The 16,417-nt window shown below is 37.6% G+C and overlaps 1 protein-coding gene across 6 annotated transcripts; it reads left to right on the plus strand.

Annotated features, from left to right (window-relative positions):
* The first annotated feature begins 102 nt into the window (after nt 1-102).
* On the plus strand, nt 103-15,125 carry LOC111327049 (rab-like protein 6). 6 transcript variants are annotated; one of them, XM_088756297.1, is made up of 21 exons: nt 103-369; nt 1,881-1,987; nt 2,573-2,600; nt 2,855-2,902; nt 3,991-4,049; nt 4,636-4,686; nt 5,478-5,572; nt 5,656-5,719; nt 6,214-6,290; nt 7,097-7,202; nt 7,486-7,533; nt 8,199-8,254; nt 9,154-9,299; nt 9,666-9,767; nt 9,860-10,055; nt 10,565-10,976; nt 11,783-11,817; nt 12,223-12,311; nt 12,716-12,769; nt 13,021-13,058; nt 13,885-15,125. In XM_088756297.1, the coding sequence occupies exons 1-21, from the start codon at nt 243-245 to the stop codon at nt 14,131-14,133; spliced, it is 2,187 nt and encodes a 728-aa protein (XP_088612423.1). In that variant the 5' UTR covers nt 103-242; the 3' UTR covers nt 14,134-15,125. The 6 variants fall into 6 exon arrangements, with proteins under 6 accessions (XP_088612423.1, XP_088612424.1, XP_088612425.1 ...); XM_088756298.1 differs by having other exon boundaries at nt 9,863-10,055; XM_088756299.1 differs by having other exon boundaries at nt 9,154-9,245.
* Nucleotides 15,126-16,417: the final 1,292 nt, after the last annotated feature.

Raw genomic sequence — 16,417 nt, forward strand, 5'->3', positions numbered from 1 at the left:
GATGGAGGTGGCACCTCTGGAGATGAGGTGTGTGACTGCGTGACAAAATCATATGTCCCAGCATACTTAGTGAAATGCACAAATGTTTTGGCTAGGTAACCAAGCCAGCCACCATCTTGGCCACGAATTGACGGCAATGACTTTTGCTATGTTCCATTGTATTCCATTCAGAAAACATGGATGATCGTTCTCGGTGAAGCGATTGTAATATAACAGGGTCTCTCGACCATCGCCATCTAAAAATGTTCAGGGCGCTGAAGAAGTGGGCAAAAGGGGGAAATGAAGATTCCAAACTCGACACTCCATTGGGAGTGCGGGCGATGGGCCAGGCGTTACAACGAAAGTTTGCTCGGGGTGTTCAGTATAATAGTAAGTTATTTAGATTACAATGTTATTTTCCTCGTAGTGCCTATTATAATGATTGTGTCCTCGATATGTGGTGGCTGTGTCAATTCCCCTTACCTGCTAATGTTACCTGCCTCATCATTTGTATTAGAATGAGTGTTCGATCTTTGGCCAGATGGTGTCTGTGAAAATCCCCCATAAAATTAAATATCATAGTTATTGTAGAAGCAAATAAACCAAAAGTAACAGACTAAGGAGAAACTGAAAGGAATTCATATTGACGAAAATCAGTCTCAATATCACAATATTCAGTGTCTAAAACAAGAGGATACTCGCCTAAACATGCGTATATTTCTAAACAAACTGTTGAACAGTATAGAAGAAACAAAATTAACGATACAAAAATTTCACTATACACTATTAGCAGTTAGATTATAAATTTTTTAGATCAATGTTTTACCAAAGCAATAGGAAAAAATCAAATTTCGCAGCGATAATTAAAGCCTTAATTTGTTCCACAGCTAGAATTTTTCACGCCACAGGTACAGCTGAGAAAAAGGTCAACAACATTATTAAACTGCAGTAAAGAACACATGAGACGCATTTTGCTTATTTATGTGATAGAGTTTATTATCATCATCATGAAAGATTATAGTATCATTGTTGTTTACTGGTCACCATTATCCAATATCAAAATTATTGATGTTTAGAACTCTTTAAACCCTAACATCAGTAGGGATAGTCTCCAAACTATTTTCTATACATTTCCTAAGGTGCTGACTGGAAGAAGTTGTTAAGCAATCAATAGTGTCTCTAGGTGGTGAACATTTTCTTTATTCTCGTGGCCTTAATGATTAATTCAGGAGTGATATTGTTTGGAGAAATTGGATGCCAGCTGCACTCAGGGTTTAAAACTTCAGACTATTGTAATAATTATTTGTATTTGTGAAAATAACAGAAAATCATAGCTTTTATTAACCCTTTAACTGTCATGAGTGACCATGATAGAATTTCTCCTTACAACATCAATACAATGTCAAACAGACAAGTGATGAGAATAAAGGAAATTATTAAAAACTGGATCATTGGATAATGCAATTCAAGACTTTTTATTGGCTAAGCCATGATGTTATATGAGCCATTATACCGTAATCTAATATCTGTACATTGTAACATCCGGTTTATTCTTACAAAAACAAAGTCAAGAAGATTTTTCCAATATCGTGGGGGTGTTTTTTTTTAATAAAACAATTATTCCACTCACGCTTGTTGGAATAATTGCTAAATATCAGCTAAGGGTTTATTAGTTGATCCAACTCGAAATTCTCCAAAGTAGCATCACAAGGATTGTATGGCAAACAGTTAGGAGAATAACTAAAGAGATCATGGTAGACTGAAAGGGTTAACAAATCAATTGTGTAATTGTCTCAGTGCTGATTGATTATGCCATGTCCAGGAATGCAGAAATGCAAACTGTGTTTTTAAAAGTTTTCTGTGAGTAGCGCCCATACTAAATTTTTTTTTCTCTTTTATAGTGAAAATAGTGATAAAAGGAGACAGAAATACTGGAAAGTCCTGTTTGTTTCAAAGACTTCAAGGAAGACCATTCAATGAACAGTACATTCCAACAAATGAAATTCAGGTATTTCTTGTAGTACTTAAATTAAATGTTGCAATGCAAATCTAATAAAAGAAATCAAAACAACCAATCAGAATTATGAAGGTGATTATCATTGCGGGAACATGACTGAGCTGCAGTTGATTTTGGTTCTTCATCTGATTGGTTGAAATGGTGGGTGTAAGGTTTCTAAACCAATCAGTACTTTTGTGGTGTATTGTGTTACATGGCATTACATAGCATCACCTAGCATTACCGCACTATAAGGAACTTCCTTTTTCTCGATCTTATCTACTCTCTTAAGAGAAAGTAAAATAACTCATTACAAGTATTGTATGGTAAATATACTAGATCTTGATTATTGAATAAAGTGCAGTTAAATAAGAGGAACAAGGGTGATCACTTGACCCATGAACACTCTGTAGACCTACAGTCCCAAATATATTTTTTATATTTTGAAATAGAACAACCTTAGCGAATGCAGGGGAGTCTGATCTGTAATTGAAGACCTGGTAGATAACTTAAAAAAAGTTGCATTAGACATGTTGTTTGATTTTTAATGCAAGATAATAATATGAATAATATCTTTTAATTTCTCTTGACACAAAGGTTGCAAGCATACACTGGAATTACAGAAGTAAGCTGAAATATTAAAATACCAGTGCAGATCCACTGCATATTGAATTACTAGTGAGAGTGTTTTTCTCACTCTTTTAACAAAGTCTCAAGTTTAAATGTATCTTCTCAGTTTCTTTACGTACTTTGAATATGTATACATCATAATGATTTGTTGTCAGAAATAATTTTTGTTCTGTGTCTGTTTTATATGACACTGGTTACTATAGAATTGTACATTTGCTGATAATTTGTTTTCCAAATTGATGTCTCCAGCCACTGATGATATTGTGAAGGTGGAAGTCTGGGATGTTGTAGACAAAGGTAATTGCAACTTTGATTCTTTCATTCCTGAGACCCAGTTAATAATTTTCCTTACTGACCATGATACATATCCTTGTAAATTAGATGGAAGAATTGATTGCTATATCAAGGTAATACTGTTGTTGCTACATTCTTCCTTGTAAAGCGGAATTCAATAATTAACAATTATTCACTGGAATGGAGGTGAATGAAGGTGGATGTTTACCGAGCTGCAAAACGGCGAGGCAGATATCCACCACTTTCCATGACCTCAAGGTGAATAATTGTTTTTTTATATACCACATAGATACCCAGAAAATGAGATTTTTCCTTTCAGTATACCAAAAAAATGCTTGGAAATTAAACTCTTAGTTTGCAAGTTTGTCTCTTTGGCTGCTGGAAGGTGAATAAATATGTCTTTATTTAGTAGACATTATGTTGTGTAGTATCACTGAGTATTTTTACAAGTTGTACCTTATTTTGACGAGCCCTACAGGCTCGTCAAAATACAAATAAGGAGTATAAATACTCAGCAATATGACACACCAAAACATCTAATACGTTATTAATTATCCAACACACCAAATAGTTATTTATTTATGGGGGGTGCATGACAGAAGTGTTGTGGTGTTGCTGTTTCTATTTTCTTCAATAAATGATGAAATTTTATCGTCATCTAACTGCTTTTCTTCATTTGATTTGTCTAATAAACTTGGATCAATATTGGCTGGCCATTCCCACTCTTTGTCATCACAACAATAATTTGAATTGTCTCCCATTTATTTTTTGTAACTTTAATACAATCTGTTGCTTGTCCGATGCGAGAGAACCTGTCTAACTGGTTCTCTGGAGTACAAATGCTGTGCGATATTTGTACTCACCTTGGGTGTTATTTGTACTCAATGGAGTGTAGTTGGATAATAAAACTTACTATTCACTTCCAAGCTAGCCAGTCAATGTGTGCAAAAAGCATTATTCACTTGTGTGGCCTATAGTTATGGTGGTTTATATTACAAGTGATTAGTAGCTTTTGGTTAATTTTTGCAAGTTTGCAAGTTGTTTGTTTTATTTGGGATATTTCATGTTTTACCTTTGCTCTAATTTTAAAGGGAAGAGAAAAAGATCTCAGTCCAGCAGTCTCAAGTTAGAGAATGATACCAAGGATGAGGTGATAAACACATAATTTTATTAATCATTTAACTTTTCTTTTACTTGTTCCAAACAAAACACTTTGTTTACAGGTACTGATTCCTGTTAACAAAACGATTTCCATTCTTTCCCAAGATGTTGCCTTCTTCTAAAATTTTGTTTCATATTTGCACTCTGTTTGGAAAAAACAAATTTAGGAAATAAGTCTATTGATATACACATTTAGCTGGCTGTTACTTGAGGGTGTTTTTGGCCCATATAATCTTCTTCCTGTCAAAAATCCTGTTGAAAAAAATCAACTGGTAAAAATCTATTTAAAACTGTTGTTCAGGGAAAATTTTTGGCATCCTGACCTTTAGATTGAAGAGAAAGGGTAAAGATTGGTAAAGGATTGCAAGGGAAGGTGGGTTTTTGCATTAAAAAATTGAAGGGAACTATTCATTTTTACTTCAACTATTCTCAGAAGAGTGTTGATTCAATCAGTAATTGTCAGCTTACTGTGTGTGCAGAAAGTAAAATTTGTATTTATACTGTCTGTACACTTTAGAAGATCATAGAGGATTCTGCTAAAAGTTTGATTTCTTCTCTTACTCTCTTGATTGTAGCGCTCCATTGGTGGTAGTTTTCTTTTGGCAATTGATGAGGAAACTTTTGAGGTCTAATTATGGTTGTGATTTCTTTTTTAAGAAATCTTTGATTAGCTTTCTTCCACTTTATATCCATGGAAAATAAAAAACATTAAACAGTGTTGTCACCCGGTTAATTCCACTTTTGCATTTACTGAGCCTCTCAGGAACAGATCTCTTTTGTGGTCATTTCATATTTCCTTTCATTATCTTTTCATTTTTCTGCATTGTGGTTTCACTTCCTATGTTTTGGTTGGCAATCTAGCTTCATAAGCATTCTATCATCTACTTTTAATTAGGTTCTTCCTTTGAAGCATCATCTTTGTTAAGCACATTTTACAGTTGTAGCTCACACTGGTTTCTTTTACACTTTTATTTATTAATATTGAAAAACATGTTTTTAAGACTTGAATTCACTCCACATATTTAATTGATCAGAACTTTGTAATGAATTATTGTAATTACTAGTACATCTAATTGCTGATTATTTAAATATACTACGGACAGTAAGTTGTATCTCGATAACTCAGTTCAAGTTATTAGTAGTTCAAGTTATTGGGGAAATGAAAACAAATGACTGGAAACAGGAGCTTCTAATGGCCAAAAAAACCTTGAATTCAGAATAATTATTTCCTCTACATGTTGAAATGCTAATATTATTCTCTAATGCTGTATTTGGCTTTAAAACTTTCTGTGATATACAAAACTCTGGTATTTGAACAACTGGTGAAAGTGAGTTCTTCGCCTTATAAAGCATGATTTTCATGTAATGTTATCTGGGTTTGGTTTCTATTTAATTAATGCAATGGTCAAATTTTCAGGCCGAGAAAGACAGCACAGTTTTAGATGCAGAGTTTGTTGATGTATTCAAAGGAGCTAATGGTGTTCTGATGGTTATGGATATCACCAAACCATGGTTAGCAGTTACTCTGATTCTTATAAACTAAGGCCAAATTGGCAGTTATAATGCCACTGATCCGTGTTTTCTTGCAACTTTAGGACTTTTAAATATGTGGAGAGAGAACTTCCAAAAGTTCCAGCCCATATTCCTGTCCTTGTTCTGGTAAGTCTCAGATCATAACTGTTTTTGCAAGCTTTCTCTATGTCAAACTATTTTGAATCCCAAATGATTTTTTTGGTAATCACCAAAGTCATTAATAATAAGTGATGTTTGAAAAAATGGTCATTAAAACATGGCGTATGTGACAGTTTGACAGTCTTTTTAAAAGATGTGACTATACTTGTAGCTCAAATTTTTAAAGGTGTATTAACTTCCCTCTTTGCAACTGTTGTCCATGCTACCAAATTTTGATGATCATAATAGTTCAAGACATCTTTTAACTGAAAAAACTTTGTGAGCTTTTAATGGTGGGAATTTATTATGTTAGTCTTCATGACTAGCAAACAGTGCAAACAATTAAGTAGTGATTAGCATTGAACAAAACAGCCACTGCTAATAAGCCTTGAGAAATTGTCAATGTGAAATTGTTGAGGAAAAAAAATTATAGTGCAAGTCGAGTAGTGAATTGTAGTCTTTTTATTTAATGCATTTTCCAGGCCAATCACAGGGACATGGAAGAACACAGGTTAGTCCCTGCAGAAGAAGTCATAGCATTCATCGAACATATGGAGAGGCAAGTCAAGTCAATAGATCATTTTCGATATATGAAAATTCAAACTTGGTTCCAAGGCTTGGTGAGATTAAAATAAAATATATCACATCGAGGTTGAAGGATGAACAATTCATATAATTATTTTGTTTTAGTCCCCTCTAAGCCTTGGGCCATGTTGGAATTTTAATGTTTTGAAAATAGCTTATTTATTAATATCCATATTACAATGAAAAATGTACTTAATCTATTAACTTAGTGTGAACGAAAATACATGTACCTGTGTTGCACTATTTTCAGGATATGTTAAAAAATAACATGTAGCTAATCAAAATAAGTTTTCCCCAGACCAATTCAAAACTTACTCCTTTGCTCTGGCCAGACCTCATAAACCCTTCTCTGCTACATGTGAAAACTGTAAAGTTAATGATGTTAACTAGTAACTTTTTGCATTAAAAGAAAATCACCAATTATACCAATGTGAAGTTTCAATCTCTTGTCACCTAGTTTGTTCTCGGCTCTCAACTAGTGCAGATAACAGGCATTTTTGCTCTAACACTTTCTTTATTATTTCAACTGACCAACACCCAGCACGTGCCTGGCACTAACAAAATGCATAATAGTGTGGTTGCAACCAGCAAAACTTGTTTCAGCATTTCAGGAGTGTTCAAGTTGAAGTTTTGTCTTAAAAATCATGTATGAACAGTTGAATTTGGTTGAGCTTTGATTCTCGTAAGAATCTACATTGGTCATACTCTGTAGATTTATGGTTTGTTTGTGTGTCTTCCTTTATTTGTACTCTTTTGTGACGAGGTTGAATTTTGAATCAGACCCGACAGGTGCCCTCCTGTGCACTATGCTGAGACCTCCATGAGGAACGGCTTTGGGCTGAAATACATTCATAAGTTTCTTAATTTACCTTTCTTATTGTTACAGGTTAGTATTCATTGCAATTCTAACTGGGGTGTTCCGAGCGTTGTTTTTTAAAAGAAAGCGAAATAATTAACGGCGGGATTGTAACGGCAGGGCAAAAAAAATGTTGCTGTGGCATCATTTACTTTCGCGCCTCGTTTTACGAACTGAACGCGTGGGATTGGTATCGAGTTTTGCCTTGCATTGTAACCTTTTGCTTAATACGACCACCTGAACGCCCTAATCCACTGCTTCTTTTTTTGCCTTTGTTTTTTGTTGCTTTAATCTCTTCTATGTGTTTTAACAGAGAGAAACTCTTATGAAACAGCTGCAAGTCAATGCAGAAGACACTGAGGTACTAGAGGGTGTTTATTGTTAACGTTTTGTTTGAATGTATCAGTTTTTTTCGTTTGTTTGTTTGTTGAATGGTAGCTTATCCAGTTGCATGTAGATTGAGAAAGAACTAAGATTTTGTGCAAAGTAAGATAAGTTAATGCCTCCTCAATCTTTGAGTTCGATCTTCCCACGATGTAGCAATTTATAACGATAATAGACATCTATGTTTACACAATGATAATTGTGTTCCTTAGAGAGCAATTTTCAATTGATTATCGAAAGCAATCCGGGACTGTTTTGGTTTTGCTTTACTTTGCTCTGTGATTGGTCCAGAAAAATCGCGCCTCTCTCTCAACCAATCAAACACAAAACGAAAACCATCACGACTTTGTCGCCCGCGTGTTTTACGCGATTTAGGCAGTTTGGTGGTTTTCCCGCGCTTTAGGCAGTTTGGTCGGTTTTACTTAGAGTTCTCATTGGCTCTTAAAGGTATTTTCCTTTCTTCTGATTGGTTGTTATGATTACTTTGGGTTTCTCAATCGAAAAGCTCTCATAAACCAAATTTCTCACACTTATCTTCAGAAAGACAGATAAAACTTTAAAATGGAAACAGCAAACAGATGATCGGCATGACTTTGTTAGAACTATTGCATGAAACACTCTGTAATGTTAATTTCGTCGCAGTCAACTCTTGAAGAATTGCAGATTCATAAGGAGTCCGAGGAGCAGGATTACGACAAGTGAGTTGCTAGTTAAGAATTTGCTTCTTGTCAGCTTGTCGTTAAAAACAACTCGACGCTTTCATCTAGCAGAAAAAATAGTCTCTTCTCACAATTTTTTGATCTCACAGCAGATTCCCCAACTGATGATTATACATCGCGTACTCTCTCGCTCCCTCGCCAAACACATTCTATATCTCGAACACAACACGCTCCTTCCCGATCGCTCACGCAACACACCCTATCTCAAACACAACACACATTCTCTCGCCCCCCCTCACGCTACGCTCTCCACCTAAAACACAACACCCTCTCTTACCTTCCCAAATCAACGCACTCTTTGTCAGACACAATACGCTCTTTATCGATCGCTCACGCAACACACTCTATCTAAAATAAAACACGCATTCTCTCGCCCCCCTCACGCAATGCTCTCTACCTCAAACACAACACCTTCTCTTACCTTTCCCAATCAGCACACTCTTTGTCAAACACAATACGCTCTTTATCGATCGCTCACGCAACACACTGTCTAAAATAAAACACGCATTCTCTCGCCCCCCTCACGCAATGCTCTCTACCTCAAACACAACACCTTCTCTTACCTTTCCCAATCAGCACACTCTTTGTCAAACACAATACGCTCTTTATCGATCGCTCACGCAACACACTCTCTCTTAAACGCAACACGCATTCTCTTACTCCCTCAGGCAACACACTATCTCAAACACAACACGCTCTCTCGATCGCTCACAAAAATAAAACACGTTTTCTCTCGCTCCCTTACGCAACGCTCTCGCTCTAGGCGAAACGGTCACAGAACGCGTATTGCGACGAGACCAAACCATGGCTGCAAAAGGGACTAGTCACTAGTGGCCTGTTAAGAAGAGGTTAAATTAACGTCTTGATTTTATTAATAGATTTGTTAGTATGCTGAACCGAAGAAAAAAAGATCAAGAAGCCAAGAAAGCTGCTGCTGCTGCTGCTGCCGCCGCGGCTGCTGCTGCAGAAGGTGATGGCAAACAGACTGTCGCACCTGGTTCTCTTTCAGAGGCTGACAGAACAGGTTCTTACGTTAAAATGATAGAAAAATTTTCAATGTATTTTGAGGAATAATCAAGAATAGCTTTTGCTGTGCCCTGAACTCGCGCTGTGATTGGTCAAGAAAACTATCTCCTTTCTCTCAACCAATCAGAACGTAATGATACTAATGAACCCGCGAAAAACCGCGGGAAAACGCGGGTGGCTTGTTCACCTGCGCTTCCCCGCGCTTAAAAGAAGTTTGCTTCAGTTCTCATTTATCCTTTTTTTAATATTTTCCATAGTTTCGATGCGATACTGTGATTGGTTTGGTTTAAGTATGGTTTTACGACCCCCAATCGAAGTGTTCTTGATGAGTCATCAACCTTTTCCTCCTTTATAATGTTCACAGGAAAGAATCCTAATGGCAGTACCACTTCTAATGGAAGCCTCCCTAACGAGAAGACGTCACGGAAAATCCTATCAGCAACAACCCAAGAACCTGTTAAAGAAGGTAAGCGACCATAGTAACGTCCTCAGACAGCTCTAAGTAGTCTTTCCCCTTTGTTTATTCCCTTCCCAGCCTAAACTGTTCGTTATCTTCAGCAGCCCTGTCTCAGAATGGCTTGGCACATTCCTCAACCAACATCGACGAGTTTATACCAGAGGATGAATTAGATGCAGGGTTTTTAGATGACGACGGAGGATCAAAAGGTAAAAAGCGCATAAATAAACCTGCAGCTAAGAAATTGCCACCGAAACCTGTGGAAGTGGAACAGAAAGAGAGCGACAATAGTGAAAGGTAAGATTGGATTTGGGGCTTCAATAAATCAAGGAAAAAATAGTTCGTTCCTCCGTCGCATTGAATACTTGTCGACTACTCTTATTGAGGTAAATGTACTGGAGTTGAATTTTCCGCAAGCACTTATAACTTTTTTCATTTCTGAAGAATGAAGTTACAAAAGTAACTAATTCAGCCACTACCTCTGGTTTTCTTTTTTTTTCCTTTCCTTCAATTTTTTTGGTCATTTTTTCCTTTCTTCTTTTCTTTTCTTTTCTTTCATCTTCTTAATATTACGTTTTTCGCTTGGTTTGAAACGAAAACAAAACAAAAAAAGACGGTTTAAAAGTAAATAAGGCATGTCATATTTGTCACACTGCAAAGCGAAAGTCGTTAAAGAAAAAAATATCATTTGTATGTAATGAAATGACGATAGTATTCCACGTTTTTAGTTATTTCCTTCTTCACCCCTTATAGGGCGGTTTCATAAGAGTGCTCCTTTAAGATCTCGTTTGTTCATTTCTCGTTAGTGACAATGAAGAACGAAACCCAATGGTGGCAGGATTCGCCGAGGACTTGGACTCTGACGATGAAAATATCCCAGCTGTTATTACGAATCACGTCGATGAAGAGCTCGATGATGATCCTTTTACAACAGCAAAGAAATCGAACACAGTCTTGTCTGTTGAGTTGACTTCAAGCGAGGAAGACGAAAAAGACGAAGTGGAGACAGTTGAGGTGGAAAAGAGAAACGATAGAGTGACGAAAGAAAATGAAGAACAGAGGACCAAAGAAAAACAAAAAAGGGAAAGTAGGTCCTTAACGTTAGGCCTTGAAATGCCAGACAAGTCTTTGTTGACGGAAGAACCGGTCGTAGATGGTCTTGGTTTTGCAACAGAGGACGTCGATGACTGGCTAAACTCGCCTGATTCAGATCCAAAGGTAGTTTTCATTACAAAAAGCATGTTTGGGTTTTAAACCGATAATTTGTTTTTTTAAATTGAGTCGACAAGGGAAATTGTCCTATGTAAAGAGTTTCAAAAGCTGGTCAGTTTACATTATTAACTCAGCCGAAAAAACTATCTTGTGATAATCCCCACAGACAGAGCACCGCAGTTTCTTCAGTAACTTACCAACTTGTTCTTTTGGTCTTTCGGAAATTTGAGAGCTACTTTTCCCGACTGATAAGACTAGAATGATTTGGAGTTTAGTCCCTCTAATTATGAGAAAAATTAGAGACTCGTTTCCTTACCCCTCACCCTTGTTATTTTTATTTATTTTATTTTTATTATTATTTTGTTATGTATATGTACTTCCACAAACGAGAAATATTCTTGTGAAATAGGGAAACGGCTGCTGCTTTTTTCCTGGCAATTTTACATTGGCTCATACGTGTGATCCCTCTCCCCCTCCCTTGTAAAAATTTAGTTACGCCCCTGCCCCCCTCCCATGTAAAAATCTAGTTACGCCCCTGCCCCCCTCCCATGTAAAAATCTTGTTACGCCCTAGCGACTGCCTCTTACTCCCCTTTAATACACTAGTGCACGCTCACCTGCTCACAAGCTGTACTCGAACGAAAATCTCAAATTTCTTGTGACGAAGCGATATGTAGAGGTGATTTTACTCACCCTATCGTGAGATTGTATTGCCTCAAAAACTTTATTGATTTTCTTGCTGCTTCGTTATTTGTATGATTGAAAATTTAATGTTTTCTTTTGTCCATGTATTTTTTTTTTTTTGTTCCTAAGATTCCGTTCCGTGCTGAAAACGACAACACTGTAAGGTCTGTGACTTTAATAGCTTGCAGAGTGATTTTGGCCAACAAGTGATCGGTATTTTCTTGGTAGAAAGCATAGTTGCCAACTTTGATTTTTACAGCAGCGGAAGGCTGGGGAGTGGGGAGAGAAAGAGACTTGTACCAAGGCGGAGGAGGGCGACGATCAAAAGGAAAGATAGGGGAGGGGGTGGAGTCTCGTCTTTCCCGGCCCCTCCCTCCACCGTCCACTCTTACTCTGAATCAAACATGGCCGGACGGATAAAATATAGCGAGCTTGTAACACCAACTCGTCCGAATAAGACGCTTGCACTGAACGCGATACGTTTGATTGCTGATAAATGTGGTTAACAAGTGAATTTGTCTTACAATTCGTACCTTATTGGATAATTGTCTTCAATTCCTTTTCCTTAGAAAAAGCGATACCCCTGTCATACCTGCAGATGATTGGGAGCAGTTCATGGCTTCACAAATGAAACAACAAACCAGAGTACCAAAAAATGGTAAGCTGCTGTATTCTTTTCTCTTTTCCTACCCTGTACTGCATTCGACTGAGGCTTGGGACAACCTTGTAAACAAAACATTTTCCTCGCGTAAAAAGGAAGGGAGCCTCTATAATCAAGCCGAGTGGGCCATATAGCTTAAGCCTATCCTAGTTTCTTTAGCATGAAGCAACTAAGAGTATTACTAAACCCCCCCCCACCCTAGATGGGATGCAGTTCATCGAAAGGCTCCCCCCCCCCCAAATATTTTATCAGGCTTCTCTGAACATTCGCCGTCACCCATTTACACTCTGGGGTGGAGAGAGAGAGAGGCGCTGTGAGAGCAGTCAGGTCGCCTCTTTCCCAGACCACTTTTAAACTTTTGAATTTTTGTTTTGTTTTGTTTTGTTTTGTTTTGTTTGTAGCATCCAATTCTTTAATAGACATGGGCCTCGATGGAGAAGACAATGGAGATACATGTAAGTGAAGAAACTTTCGAACAATTGGTGTGAAATGATGAGCACTGATTCCCCGCCTTCCCCCTTTTCCCTTCCCCCCGTTTCCCCCCACCCCCCCCCCCCCTCATGGTTCTGTTTGGAAATGAGAACGTGGTCTGAACCGGGAGTCATCATGTAGAAAGAAGTTGAGGAATATTTACGAAGCTCTATCATAGTATGATTTCTACTCTAAGCTAACAACTGTCATTTCTCTCTTTCCCATCCGCGATTAGATGAAGAAAGTAAAAGCCGTAAAAAGAAAGAGAACAAGGTATGTGCGTATCTTCGAGGATCTGTTGATGCACTCTACCTTAAGCATTTTTGCTTCTTAACCCTATAATCTAACCTTGAAGAATGACTGGCTTCTAATTTCCACTTACAATATTACTCTTTAATCAACTGTAAGGGTCATGAATAAGGGAATTGATAACCAATTTAGAAGCTCATGATTGTCAAACAAATTCTCCCCTTCCGTCCCACAGGAAATATAAAGAGGTCAGTGTGGAGAATATCAATACCAACGTTAGGGTGTAAAGGGATTTCTTGTGGCTACTAGGCATCCAATATCACGACGTGTGTCTTTTAATTGATCGCGTTGTGGTAGTCTCTATTTTCGTGCCAGACCCCCGTCTGACCTAACGCGGGGTTCATCGCTCGTGCCTCGGTGCCGGCACCTATGCTGCAAAGGACTGTCTCTCTCTAAGGCCCCCCCTTATTCGGCGCCTGTGAACAGGCTCTTTGGAACTATAGGATGGCGACTTAAATGACTAATAAATAAGTAAATAAATGGATAGCAAAAAAATATTTAAAAAAGTATTTTCCGGTTGGCTGAACTACGAGTAGTCTCTCTTTCTTAACTATTATATATATATATATAAAAAAAGTAGATTCCCTGTTGCCGTGGGTCTGTACACTGATCACAGACGATTTCAAATGGGAAGAACATCAGTTACAAACTCAGCTATGTTGTGTGTGCCACTTTGTTGTTCTTATCACGTTTTGTTGTCATCTGTTACCTATTCCTGAATAGACGCACGACAACATTGAATCTAATCGTTAAGTAGAGTCACAGCATGGTATTTGTTTTCTGTGTTCAGAGTGGCGAGAAATCTAAAAGTAAACACAAACGAAAGCACAAGGATAAAGGCGAAGAAGGAGAAGACAGCGAAAGAAAGGAGAAAGATAAAGAGAGGAGAAAACCACGGCATCGAGAAAGCGACGAAGGAAAGGAAAGGAGGAGAAGTCGAGATGACGAAGGCGAAAAGAAAAGGAAACATCGGAGCAAGCACGGTAAAGAGAAAATCGGGGAAGGTGTACAACATGGCGTGACATATGAGAAACTATGACAGAAGAGGAGATCCCTTCATTAGGGTTTCTACCTTGCTTGTTGTGCCATCAAATCCCATGGTGATAATCTAATTCAATAAATAACATATCTGGCCGAGATGATAAACACAAAAATAGGCTTAAACAAAGCTGGATATGTGGTTGGTTTACTGCAGAATAAGTTGCAGAAATGATTCAGCTCTGTCCACTGTCTATTGATGTAATTATACCAAATTGAAGATTCGATGGAAATCGCTGAAACTTAGTACAACCGCTGTACGGTTGAGCAAGATGCCTTGTTGCGGAATGCTAAACGTAAACTTACATCGAGGTGGTGAGGCAGCGCTTTGCGGTGGATTATCTGATATTCCTAATTTTTTACGTATGGATTCAAATCACATTTTTATAAGTTTGTTTTCTAAATATGAATTATCAGTTGTTTTAGGCTGCGACAAATTGTATACTAGGTGGACTTAACCAACCATATGGTGATTCTAACCCTTGATAAGCATTACTTTGCAGTTTGTTTAACTCCTAGCTCTAGTTTTGGGTGAGTGGCTAAATTTTTTTAAGTAGCGTATTGTGAGATTTATACCCAACGCCGCTTGGCGTGATGCTTAGCGAACCTTGGGGTGATACGTACCAGAGGGGTTGGCGAGTTTGGTTGGTTTTCCACATAATGTTGTGAGCACAAACGAACATGTGTGAATGAATCAGAGAACGACCGAACGAACGAACACGGCCAACGAATCAAAATTGAATGACAATACACGTAAGTGTCCTCTAAACGGAAAACTTGCAAAAGAGCCGCAATCGGTTTTGTTTTAATTCTGCTCTGTTACTTGGCTTCCAATCGGAAGTAAAAATGCAAAACCTAGCGATTTTGTCGCTCTTATAAGTTAACCTGTTAACTTATAAGAGCGACAAGCATCTAATTTCTTTCAACAGTATCACCCTAAATCAAACTTTAAGGTTATGACAATAAAGAAAATGATCGTCGCGAACTTAACAAGGTCTTGATTGTTAGACAAATTGTCCATGTAAGTATTATAGCGTAGGGCAGAGCCCCATACCCATGGAATATGGTCAACCACTTTTCGTTTGGTTGTCACGTGACTGACCGAACGTACGTACGTACGTGCCTTCAGATTGCACAGGTAGGGTAGGGGAGACTATCAAAACGAAGGGAGGGGTGTCTCAGGCGAGTCTTGCCAAATGCACATCTTTTATGTTATTAATATTACGAACTTGGGCGGGAGCTCCGCATTTAGGCTTGGCTAAATCTATAAATTAAGAAATTAACAGAAACATGGAGGAAAACTTGCATACTGATCATAAAAAGGATTATTTAAACACCAGTTTTAAGCTTTTTCCTAAAGGGGATAATGACAAGATTTCATGTTCAAAACACAAAAATGAGAACGTGACATGGCACTTAAGATATTGGTGCGGTTTTTAGTATATTACTGTTTAAATCGTGATACCATGTTAAGCAATTCAAATTTGCCAACAATCAACCTATCCTGGTTCAGTCAGTGCGGAAAGGGAATTGCAGACAAATTATGATTTTCTCAAAACGTGAATCTATTAAAAGCTAACAGACGAATCGAAGGAGTAATGAAGTAAGTTATTGAGACGGAGATAAAAGGTTTGAAATTCGAACGTTTTCTTGTTCTTGTAATTGAAAAAACAGTAATTTATTTTTTCTTTCTGTTGCAATATCGATGCATATACATCAACAACTGGCAACACGTGCGGTTTGATAACGAAATAACTCTGAACTGAAATGAAACGTGTCTTTTCCAGAACTAAGCGCAGTTTACTTCGCCCTTACTTACAAAAAGGTTGTCTACTTTCATGTGCGTTTTTTTTTTTTTTTCACCTTATTAAAACTTCGTGCGCAACACCATCTATTCAGTTGTAATCTTGAACGCAGAAAAATAGTTGTGGGCAACCGGAATTCAGAATATTTTGTTGAACTGTAATACTAATATGTATCCGTATCTGCTTCCCACGCATGTAACTTAATGACAATTTTACGAGGCAAATATGTCTCACTACAAATCCACGCTCTTTTCTTAACCCTTCTTTCCCCAGAAGTCTTGAAGAAGTAAGTTTCAGCAAAACGTGGCACTGTGACCCTCGGGAATCCCCGGGACTTCTCCTTCCAGGACCACTTCGACTAACTTGAGAAATAGTACACCCCATTTTCATCTATCTAACTTTACCTTGCAAATAGATAGAAAATCAACATTAAGAGAAAGGAATTACTGTTTTTCACGTGTGTGACCCAGAAATAGAAAG

This window comes from Stylophora pistillata, chromosome 4 (genome assembly GCF_964205215.1).
Source record: "Stylophora pistillata chromosome 4, jaStyPist1.2, whole genome shotgun sequence".
NCBI lineage: Eukaryota > Metazoa > Cnidaria > Anthozoa > Scleractinia > Pocilloporidae > Stylophora > Stylophora pistillata.